The sequence below is a fragment of the Engraulis encrasicolus genome, chromosome 14, assembly GCF_034702125.1.
Source record: "Engraulis encrasicolus isolate BLACKSEA-1 chromosome 14, IST_EnEncr_1.0, whole genome shotgun sequence".
NCBI classification, from domain to species: domain Eukaryota; kingdom Metazoa; phylum Chordata; class Actinopteri; order Clupeiformes; family Engraulidae; genus Engraulis; species Engraulis encrasicolus.
The window spans coordinates 36,396,282-36,408,926 of record NC_085870.1 but is presented as its reverse complement, the minus strand read 5'-3'; the positions used below and the strand labels follow the sequence as shown (position 1 = coordinate 36,408,926).

Below are 12,645 nucleotides of genomic sequence, written 5' to 3'. Positions count from 1 at the left end.
GTACGTCACACTGTATAAGAGACTACAGTATGCTATGTATGTGCAATTTGTATTTGTATACGTGTATATGTAGACTATATGATCAAGGATAACTTACAATAGCTTGACGAGCCTTTCTACATAAAATATGTGATTGGCCCACAATGAATAAGCCAATCAGACAATCCAAGGCATGGGATCTATGGTTGTATTTCCTCCTCACATGCAATAATGTAAGACTATGCCCAGTCTGTGCACCAAACCTATTCACCATAACACTGCAACAGTGCACAGATGCCAACAGAAGATCCTCTGACAATGTGTTAAGCCCGCCCAGCAACTATGTGGATAGACTGATGTGATTGGGCCATCCAGATTTGGCAAGGGGAGCAACTGAGTGGGTCATGCCAGTGGGTCATGGCTAGACTACACTGTTGCCCAGATAGAAATGTAGGGTAGCTTTCTAGGCTAACCAAATAAGATACCAAACTGCACTATTGTGGTGTAGATCCCATACAAAATTGATCAATCAATCAATCAATCAATCAATCAATCAATCAATCAATCAATCAATCAATCAAACAATCAGTTAATCATTCAGTCAGTCAGTCTGTGAATTCACTAATGATTGGAATCAAAGGAAAGCAAATGAAATAGCTTAAGGCAATATAGTATGTTAGTAGTGCCGTCAGGCTGTTAGAACGCTCCACCTCGTCCATTATTTCCCTTGATATCAGGACACCTCGTCGGACGCTATTCCATACTTGTAGTCTTGTGCAAAAACAAGTCTACAGCATATGCCATCCACTGTTTTACTTTTTAGAGTGTTTGCGTGTGGTGGTCTGTTGGGAGGTCTTTTGACCTTCTCTTCCAAACAAAGCAGTGCTGACACGGACAGAGAGCGTAGCTGTGATGTGGGATGGTGTGGGGTATTGTATGATGTTTTGTCTCATGGGTGAGCTGTGACATATTTATGTACATAGTACTGCACATTAGTGGTGTGGATCAGCACTGCCCTCACGATCCGATTCGATCACGATTCGGGAGGTAGCGATTCGATTCGATTCGATTCTATGCAATCCGATCCGATCCGATTCAATTCTACAATGCATTACATTTCTACTGAAAGCAAAGCAAATGTTCTAATCAGTCATGATGAGGCAATACAAGTAGTCAGATACTGAGCAACAATTTATTGACTGTTTTCTGTATCAGTCTGTATCAGTCTTGCAATGTTTTGAAGTGCTTTTATTTAATTTAACATTCATTTGCTCCTGAAATATCAATGGAAGTAATTTAAACTAAAAAAAAATGCCGGATCGATTCTGGAACTTGCCGGATTGATTCTGGATCGTCCATGCCCCGCATTGGATTGCATCGCTGAATCAATCATTGTTGACACCACTACTGCACATTGCTATTGTCTGTTGGTGTTGTCTTTTTCGGTGCTGCAACCTCCCTGTTTTCTAGACAAATTTATCCTTGCTGGAGATTAATAAAGAAACCAGAACTGACCTGAGCTAGGGATGCAAATTGTTGATTAATTCATTAATCGTTAGTTGATTGCCTTATCGATCGACTTTTGATTAATTGATAAGCTGTGTTTTTCCCCCAAAATCTCAATGATTCTCGAAAAAAAACTACCGTACTAAATCTAAAAATGAAAATTAAAAATTGAGATAAAATACTACATTTAAATTAGTTCTATTTAAATTCTTCACCCCAAAGGTGATTTAAATATTCCCATTACTCACACCCCTCTTCACACACCCTCTTCACAAGCCCATTTCACCTGGGTTTCTTGTCAGTTGAATTGGTGATTAATCGCTTGCATCCCTAACCTGAGTGTGTGTGGTGTGAGGTTGCGTCCCATGGGTGCACTCACTGTGTTTTGTGCTGCCTCTCCTGTGTGTGTGGTGTTGTGTTTGCTGCACTGCTGTAGGAGGAGTTTCATGTGAAGAGTGGAAAGGATATCCTGGAGATGCTGCAGACAGCCTTCTCTCATGTGGTGTTGTGGAGTAGGTGTGTTTTATGATGCTGATATGGTGTTTCTATGTGCGTGCGTGCGTGCGTGCGTGCGTGCGTGCGTGCGTGCGTGCGTGCTTGTGCGTGTGTGTTGTCTTGTAGGAGGAGTTCCGTGTGGAGAGTGGTGATCGTCTTCTGGAGATGTTGGAGTCGTCCTTCTCTCGTAAGATGAGTAGTCCTCAGGACTCCTGGTACATCTCCCTCAGCAAGCCCACACGCACCGACCACCAGCTACTCATGACCCTGGCCAGCCAAGATGGTAAGGAAGCACACACAAGCATTTACACACACACACACACACACACACACACACACACACACACACACACACACACACACACACACACACACACACACACACACACACACACACACACACACACACACACACACACACACACACACACAGAAACACCAACCGCAAATGACCCTGGTCAGCTAAGGTGATATATGTATGCACACTTGTGCACACAGACATACACACACACACACATGCACGCTTGCATATACACACGTCCGTGCGCGCGCACGCGCGCGCACACACACACACACACACACACACACACACACACACACACACACACACACACACACACACACACACACACACACACACACACACACACACACACACTCCTGCCGTATGCTTCACCTACTCCACCCTGTAACCATGGCAGCATGGTGCATAGTACACTACAGTATGCGGCACTAGCACAGCACAATGTACTGTATAATATGTAGTGAATTCCTCCCACATTCATATATTCTGCTGCTGATGTGTCCGGGGTGTTCTCAGCATTAATATTGTATCTTTACGAAGGATGGCCCTGCCATCACTGCATTCTGCTGCCATTTGGCACCCCAGAGCCGGGTGTCATCTGAGGGTGGTTATATGACCTAATGATTTGTGTTGACTGCATATGAAGAGTTCAGATGCAAAACCCCTTAACTCCATTTCTGAAGACCTGCACTTCTATATTTTTAGAGAACCAACCGTTGTTGGTTTGGCTTACATTCATGTACTTGATAATACATATAGATTGTTATGTTACATAAATAACATAAAAAATATGCAATTTTGATAGCTTTGTATTAAATAAAAATGAATTAAGATTATTTTCTGAAATGGCACTTAGGGGGTTTTGCATCTGAACTCTACTGTATACTGTAGGAGTAGGCTATATATGGTACATGGGTGTTTGACGGTTTTTCTCCTCAGGTTTGGCTCATTTCTTGAAACCGAGATGACATTCTCATAGCTATAAGATAATTTGGCAAAACAGATTTACAGTTGTGCAGACAATTTTGCCAATGATGACTTGAACAGTCATGCTAACATGTTTTGGACAGAGTAACCATTAGGCTGCGACGGAATCAGTTTAGAAGGCCAAGCTCTTCTTATTACAGTTTTTCTCAATTGGTTTTGTACATTTCTCACAACAGAATAATGATTCTCAAAATTCTTTGTTCAATTGTGACTTCCTGGTGTTACCTGTGCACATGGTCAAATCCGTTTCTCATTGTTTTCGGCATATAGCAAATGCTCTCGTCCACCATGCCATGGCTGTGTACAATTCTCAGTGATTTCGTACATTATCAATTGCTTTTGTCATATCACACAAAAAGCTTTGTCACTGAATGCATGAAACTATCTCAATCTTATCTGATCAATGTAATATAAAGCCGAATTTACAACATTTCCCATCCAATCTAAACAACATTTCGCTTCAGAAAAGATCCTCAAGAGTGTACTATTCAATTGACAACATGAGAAATTGATTTCACTAGCTTGTCCATACAATATGACACAGTGACTAACCATTCTGCTGGCGCTGATACGTTCATTGACACAACAACTTGGTTTTGAAAGACAAAATAAGGGTTTTGAGCAAGAGACTCGGTTTTGCAGGTTATCCACAGTGTTTTGCCATTTGTTAAAGCTGTTTTGAGAATGAATACTATGTTTTGCAAATTGCGAGAGAGATTCGAGAAATGTACAAAACCAATTGAGAAATACTGTAACTGTAGGCTATTTGTACATAACCAAAAATGCTCTAGACACTTCAGCTATGTACAAAGCAGTTGAAATGTGATGAAAGTAATGAGAAATAACATTCTGTTGTGAAAAATAGCAAGTTGGTTTGGAGATTTGTCCATGTAATTTGGAGAATGTCATCTGTTTCAAGAAATGAGCCAAACCAATGTGGAAAAACTGTAATGAATTGAATAACAGATGAATACTGCAGGCCCAGATTTTTAAAAGTATAAAGAAAGAAAGAAAAAGAAATTGATGGGAGGCCTGGTTTTGCGTACTTTATTTCTTGCTTTGTTTTGGTTTATGCCCTAGTCCATCAACACCCAGACTTGTTAAAGTGGATATGTGTGTTTGACGTTTGTTCTATACCCCCAGATGTCATCCCCACCAAGGATGTCCTCTCCATGCTGGGAGAGATCCGCAGAGGACTACGAGAGGTGAGGCATCAAATTCCTCTGGACTGTCTTACACTTTGGATATTTCTGCATTGTGTATTATTACCATGTCTGGTGCATTGCTGTACTTTGTAAATTGCTGTCCATGTCCTCTTTTGTAACCCTTTGGATAAAAGTCTACTACTTAGTGTGAGTGTTAGAAGTATTACATTACATTACACTACATTATCACTCTCATTATTGAAATTAACGTCTTTCAGCCTATATGGTCAGACATTAACCACAGAAGGGTTCGATGGAGAGATATGAAGGTTGGAGGCGATGTATTAAGAAGACTTGGACCTGGGTTATGCTTATGTTCTACAATATCAGTGAATTATTCAATGTCCAACAAGAGGAGCTAAATAAATCACTAAATTTAACATAATTTCAACTATATTTGTGTGAATGGGATCAGGCCTATATTGTCAGATTGCAGTGTATATTGTACTGAATATTGCACTGAATGTTCATACCGTGGAGCACATATCTGACAATGGCTATGTTTAATATAATATAATAGTTAGGAAATGGATCGCACTCAGTTTTTTCTTCTTTCTTGTTGTTTTCTTTTTATTTGAACATTGCAGGGACTGATATGACAGACGTTTCGGCTGCACAGAGCCTTCTTCAGTGTCACCAAGGCTCTGTGCAGCCGAAACGTCTGTCCTTATCAGTCCCTGCAATGTCCAAATAAAAAGAAAACAACAAAAAAGAAGTAAAAACTGAGTGCGATCCATTTCCTAACTACTAGATTACTTCAGAGACGCACAAACAAGACGGAAGTGCGCGGTGTGTGGAAGATAACCTTGTAATATAATATAATGTAATGTAATGTAATATAATTTCATATAATATTTTAATGTCATAGTCAGAAAAAAAATAAGAAAGAGTCGCTGAATGCAAATGCAAATGGTAAAAGCTAAAGACAGACAGAGGGGATCATACAAACAGTTTGAAATACATCATAATTTCCAAAGGACTCTTAACCCCTTAATGCGCGCCGTACCTCCAGTGGCACGCTGTAATAGCCATTGAAATGTAACTACCACAGCACTACAATACTATGACACAACACAGACCCTTTAGTAATGCACCACGACTTGGTCATTACCATACTGGTAACAACAAATGTATGAAGCCGCGTCTTAAGGGGTTAATGGCTCCGTTGATTGCTCCCCAATTTCATCTTGTATCATTTCATTCCCCCAGATTGGCATTCAGAACTACAGCAGCGCGTCGAGCTGCCATGCGCGGCCCAGCCAAACGCGTAGCGACTACGGGAAGCTGTTTGTGGTCCTGGTCATCATCGGCTCCGTGTGTGTGGTCATCATCGCCTCTGGACTCATCTACATCTGCTGGCAACGCCGCCTTCCCAAGATGAAGAACATGGTGAGAAGCACGCACCGGCAAATAAAAACACACGCGCACACACACACACACACACACACACACACACACACACACACACACACACACACACACACACACACACACACATACACACACACACACACACACACAGCCGACATCAAGTCAAGTCAAGTCAAGTAGGCTTTATTGTCAATTTCTTTACATGCGCTGGTCATACAAAGAATTGAAATTACGTTTCTTACTGTCCCATGCAGGCATAGACATAGACTTTAGGTGTGGACATACTAGACAATTAGACAGAGGCAGTACACATACATTACACCAAGAGTAGCTATACACTACACATATAGACATATAAATGCAGATATGCATGGGCAAATAAATACACAAGCGCGCACACACACAGCCGACAATACTAGTAGACACAAAGTGCACAGGAAATGCAGATGCTAAGTAGGGACAAGGACAGCGAGGAGTACCGACTGAGGCGCGAGAGGAACAATCTTTTTATGGTACATTAAAGGGGTATGCCACTATTTTGGGGCTTAATACAGTTAAAATCGTTGGCTGGTGTTTATAAAGGTGGTAAAGTGTCTTATTTTTCATGTAAGCCGTTGTCTTGCTTTAAGACAAGTTAAAAGAGGGAATATGTCGCTAAGCTAGTGAAAGTCAATGGATCCATGTAGCATGCTACAATGCTACACGGATGCATTGACTTTCACTAGCTTAGCGACATATTCCCTCTTTTAACTTGTCTTAAAGCAAGACAACGCTTAACATGAAAAACAAGACACTTTACCACCTTTATAAACACCAGCCAACGATTTTAACTGTATTAAGCCCCAAAATAGTGGCATACCCCTTTAAGACAGGGTTGTGTAGAGTACATACACACACACATCAGCTCAAGCATTAGTGTAGTTGATAGTCACGAAAGAGAAGAGTCTTTACTTGTTTATTGAAGGCTGAAAGAGATGTCAGTCTTGCTGCCTCTGGGAGACCATTCCACCATTGAGGAACGAGAACAGAGAACAGTTTTGACTGGGATCGCCTAGAGCGAACAGACGGCAGGGCGTGACGGCCTGCATTGAAGGAGCATAGTTCTCTTCCAGAAACATAAGGCATTCAGATAAGCTGTGGCCGTTCCTGCAATGATTTTGTAGGCAAGGGTCAAGGCCTTGTGCTTGATCCGGGCGGCGATGGGTAGCCAGTGCAACATGGGTCCTTTTGGTTTCATACACACACACACACAATGCTGTGCACATTGCCGGGACAACTGCAGACATTTATTTCGAAATGTAAGGGATTATACCCATATTTAAAAACAAATGTCTTGCATAATTTATGCATATCTCAGTCTCTCCAGGGGCCCACACCTAGCAACAACAACAGTTTGACATTTCATTCAGATCTATATGTATTTTTAATGCGACTTGACTGTGGAAAACTGAAAAAAAGAAGTTTTACAACCCTTAATGAGAGAGTTAGAGAATAAAAGCACTTCGCTCACTAGTTAGGATGCACAGTGAAAGACAGCTCTGACAAAGAGTTGGTGTCTGCTAGGAAATCACGTCAGCAGGCTTTCCTCTAAAATGGCAAAATACTACAGCGAACCTCAGCATTCCATTACTGCCTCCAGTCTTAGGACGACATGGGTGCAAATCCACAATAAGCCCCTAAATTCTGCTTAAAGTAATCCCCGCTGGCTCAATCCACCTTAAGTTGAGGCTCGGGGAAGTCTAGCATCTGACTGCCTGCCTGGTACCCTCTCTCCCCCCTCACTCCACCGGTCTGTTCAGGGGGAGTTCAGGGGGGTCGGTGGAACCCCATCTTTAATCTCTGCCTTTGTGTGTGTGTGTGTGTGTGTGTGTGTGTGTGTGTGTGTGTGTGTGTGTGTGTGTGTGTGTGTGTGTGTGTGTGTGTGTGTGTGTGTGTGTGTGTGTGTGTGTGTGTGTGTGTGTTCGTGTGCATGTGTAATTCCCCCCCAAAAATAGTCACGTGGGGAAGAGCTCCATTTTGTGGAGAACGGCTGCCATGACAACCCAACCCTGGATGTGACCAGCGACAGCCAATCAGAACTGCAGGAGAAGAAGTCAAGCGCCAATGGGGTGCCGGTCGGGGGTGGCGGGGGTGGCAGTGGGGGTAGTGGGGGCCAGGGAGGAGGAGGAGGAGGCGTTGGAGGAGGAGGAAGTGGGGGCTGGCAGATCCTGGTCAACAAAAATGGCAAAGAGGAGCCAGAGAACATGGAGGAGGATACCCACCTCTAACCTGGCAGCCACCCAGACAAGACGCACTACTACAGGCATGGAGAGAGAGGTCAGACCCTGCCCCCCTTCGTCTGACCACCCATAGGCCTATGTAGATATTCCGTATCTATATATGTCTATGGCCAATGCCAATACAGAGTGAGACATAGGCCAAAAAAGAGGCAAAGTGCCCCCCTCCCCTCCTCTAAACAACATTCTGTTTTGCACTATACAACAGCCCAACAGAGGTGCAGTTTTGTTGTTGTGGAAAATATTAAAATGCCTCTGGTAAATGGTTGGCATGGTGATTTGAAGGATGGTGTACAACATCTGTTCTAGTCTTTTCTGTGCATGGCAATAACTTCTTTGTTGTTTTATGCCTTTTTCCACACTAAACAGGGCCCATGCAAGTACATTTTAAGGGCTGATTTAAAAAGACACTACAGTTGGATGTAATATTTTGGACCAGTGTTATTGACCACCTTCAGAGCTGCATTACCATTGCACATACAGAGGCATTTTATTTACAGGTATTTACTGTATTTATCTTTAATGCATTGTTATTACTAGGGTTTTTTTTTCACAACAACAAAAACTCTGCAGAAGGGAAAGCTGACGCTCTCCGTATGGTGTAACAGAAATGATCTGTGTTACTGCACTTTAATTGTTTGTATTTGCATAACCCCAACCCTAACAAATTATGGTGAGATATCCTCCGAAAGGAGAAATAAAAAGTGCAAAGATGAATAAATCATTGAAATACGACTATGGCTAGAACCAGGGCCTTGCTGTGTTAAACGCCAATTTGTTTATATGCTGCGCTGCAGACAGGGCCGCTGACTGCTTTGGCCGAGCCCGGGACAAAGTCACCTGAAAGAGCCCCCCCACCCAGTAATACAATGGAATGAGGACCCAATTCTGGGCCCCCTCTCTCCCTGGCCCGGGACAATCAACCCGTAGGTCCCTCCCTGTCAACTTCCCTGGCTGCAGAAAGGGTTTGGCCATCACATCTCTGCTGCCGAATCGGACACTTTTTTTGGCTAACCTTGCTTTTATTAAGTATTAAAGTGCTCCTGTCCAAAGTCTTAATGACGCTGAATTATAATGCTACTATTGTTACAATTGTGGTTCATGTATTGAGTTCATGCCTTAAGAGCTGGGTTAGGGCTAGACCAGTTAATGATGCAGACCATTGTTGTAGTGGCACTTAATAACAACTATCAGAGCCACGTGACAAAATACAAGAACTACATGAACAATCAGTGTATATTAAATGTCAAGTGCAAGTTGTTCGGGGCACTTTTGAAGTATTACAAGTGTCAGAATGTCAGGACTTGTACCACAGCTTAAGCATATTGGTTCTGTTGCTATTATTGAATGACAGTAGCTTCTATTGCTGGACCTGGCGCTCTTTGCATTTTAACCTGCGTTCGAATGCTTGACTGAAGCACATACGTCTTGCTCTTTAATATGTGTTTGAATGGCTATTGGTGTGCCCATTTGGTTTTCTATTCTACCGAATAAGGATATACTGTACGTAGTCCATTGTACTCTTAAGTAACAAAACACACACACACACGTGCTGCTGACCGTTTTCCTGGCTTTTGCTCTTTTCAGTGAGCCTGTACAATATAAGGATCCAGTCAGACTGTGTCGTTCACTGTATCAAATTGGTAATGTGAATGCCAATCATTACAGGATGTATGCATTGGGGAATGAAATGTCCATAGCAAAGCACAGCTGTTCATTAAAAAGCTCTCTGTGAGACTGAGCCGTCCTAGCTTAGGCTAAAAGAAAAGATGTGACTGCAGTTACTAGAATTTTTTGTGAAAGATTATGTTCTTTCATCATTTTTATGCTCAACAGACTCCAGACAAAATGCATCTATGTACGTATGTGAGACAACATATTCTATCTATATTCATGATGCTGGGAAGTCCAGCTTATAGGTCTTAATGTTGGTCACAGAAAAACACAAGGCTTGGCAATGATCTAAGAATAGCATTCTAAATCATAACATCAAGACTGCCACCACTGTTGTGAGTGTGGATATGAGTGACTGTATTTATGACTGTACTTATAGCTATATAGACATTTGAACATTTAGCACCTGATCAGGACAATGTTTTATGTGTGATTTGATAATCAGAACTATCTCTCTCGCTGTCTTCTCATTTGTGTACCATCATCTCTGAGAACCTCCATAGCTTGCAATGAAGTGGTCTTTATGAGACCGTAAACAACATAGTAGGTATAACCTAGGTTTAGGAAGCTCATGTGTAAGAGAACCGATTGTAAATTGCACATTTTATTTATCTTTTTTTACCTCAACTATTTTTGAGTTTGTACAGAATATTTCATTCTCATTTGCTTTCTGTGTTCAAGTATGTACCACACAGAGTTAAAAATTACTCTGAAGGCATAGACAACAATAAATGTTTGGAGAAACCATGTCCTCTGTCTACTTGTGTTGCATCATTCCCATTCAGTTACTGAATCTGATGCTGGATGTGGTTGGGTGGTGGGCCAAAGGCTTTAGGTCGTGGAAAATACGACGACTCTGCCACCTAGTGGACAATTTACTCATCGCACACAATCTGGAAGAACTGAAAGTAAGGACTTATGGGGTGCATTCCAATATGTAGACTTGCGTCCCCCTCTTGTGCTTGTGGCCTCGTACCAGGAAGTAAGACGTCATGATCACTGACAACAGCATTGTATTTCAATATCCCGCAAAAGCTCAATTGTTAAGTCATTTTCTCATTAGCAAACTGCATGGTGAATACAGTAGTCCCCCAAAATTGTTGTGGCTAGGCTGACAGCAGGGAAACTTGTTTTCTCCACGAAGGCGGGACGTCAGCAAAACGTGAGGCCACAAGTACAAGTGGAGGAGGGGAGTCTGCATATTGGAATGCACAATGGTGTGTCTTTCTATCTGGAACCTACCGTCCTCTCCCTCTGCTTGTAGCCTCCTCTTTCCGTCACATCCTGTCTCCATGGCGAAAACAGTTAACTTTCCATGATGTTAGCCTACGCAAAAATAAAACCTCTATTGTCATGACGTCTTGCCTCGCATCACAAGGTCACAGGCAAAAGGAGAGGACACAAAGTTATAGGCCTAAAATGACTTGGATCTATGGTTTACTGCAGTGGTTCCTTTTTTCCTTAAACATTATTTAAGTGATTACAATGATTCTTGCTTGAGACATTTAACAATACCTTATTGACTTCACATGGGGACCAAAACAAGTTTTGATTTGGTTTTGATTTGGCCTAATTATGTTTACTCACATAATTTTGGTCACAACATCAGTGGTGTAGTCTACGTAGAACGCAGGTATACGCAGTATACCCACTTCAAAATTTCAGGGATTTCAGTATACCCACTTAAAATTGATTGATCCATTATTTAGAATAGCAGAAATATATACAGTATACCCACCTCAAAAAATGCTCAAATATACAGTATACCCACCACAAAAAGTAGACTACACCACTGCACAACATCAACACAAACAAAATTCTGCGCACCCCAGGTAAAGAACCACTGGTCTACAGAACCATTAGTAGCCTACCACAAGGGGGTAAAGTCTGGAAACCTTGTATTCACTTATTCGTAGGGGAAGTCGATCTATTTAAAATACCATCTAAAGCTTGATGGTAATGCTGGCTTTACATATGGTGTTGACATGGTGGATGTGTGAGCAAACCACAAGCTTCTGTTTGTCTAATAACATGTCTTGGCCTCTTTCCCCACCCTGTGGTTGTGTTCCCAAACTCAGGCAAAGATGTCATCCTGGGTTTCCATGCTGTCTTTGAGATTGACATCACCCAAATAACATCATACCTAAAGTTAACTATCAGGGTGGAGGGAATGAACAGCTCCAAATTCCAGTCAGTGTTAACACAAAACCTTCAGCCCCCTGTTCGAAAGTTGTAGAGGAAGAGGAATCTTTCAGAGCGACATTTAACCTGTCCTATGCATATGCCTAAGTCATCAAAGGAATGGGCCTCACTAGAATAACATTTAGGCTTGGGAATGGCCAAGAGTTCAGATCCAAATTCTATCACACATCTGAGGGGTGATCTGAAGAGGAGTAATCACAGGAGATGTCCACACACACAATCTGTCAGATTTGGAGTGATTTTGCAAAGAGGAGCAGCATATATTGCCACATTAACATATGCCATGCTGATAGACTCTTACCTGAAACGACTGAGTGACATAAGACTGAGTGCTGTAATAAAAGCCAAAGGTACAGCAACAAAGTTTTAGTTTAAGGGTGTGCATATTTCATATATTTCACATTTCAATTGCATTGTACACGTTAATAGTTTGATTCAAGGTGGAGAAAGTTCTGACATTTATTCGTCTGTATTTCTTTAACATCATAAAACCTGGGATTTGAAGTTACAGGGGTGTGTAGGGTTTTCATAGGCATGGTACACGTGTACTTTAGAAGATGTCTCTAAACAAGGACTTTGTATTGAAATACCAAACAAAGGGATGTATTATTGGAAACGTCCAATTGATATGGGGTGAAGGAGAAAG

At 41.9% G+C, this 12,645-nt stretch overlaps 1 protein-coding gene across 1 annotated transcript in view; it reads left to right on the top strand.

Moving 5' to 3' along the window:
• podxl2 (podocalyxin-like 2) overlaps positions 1-8,182 on the top strand; it is a 46,116-nt gene extending 37,934 nt beyond the window's left edge. The window contains exons 5-9 of the mRNA XM_063216658.1: positions 2,107-2,263; positions 4,415-4,476; positions 5,686-5,865; positions 7,842-7,968; positions 8,029-8,182. Coding sequence (XP_063072728.1) covers positions 2,107-2,263; positions 4,415-4,476; positions 5,686-5,865; positions 7,842-7,968; positions 8,029-8,114 — 612 coding nt within the window. The 3' untranslated portion in view covers positions 8,115-8,182. The remainder of the gene's footprint in view (positions 1-2,106; positions 2,264-4,414; positions 4,477-5,685; positions 5,866-7,841; positions 7,969-8,028) is intronic.
• The last annotated feature ends 4,463 nt before the right edge of the window (positions 8,183-12,645 follow it).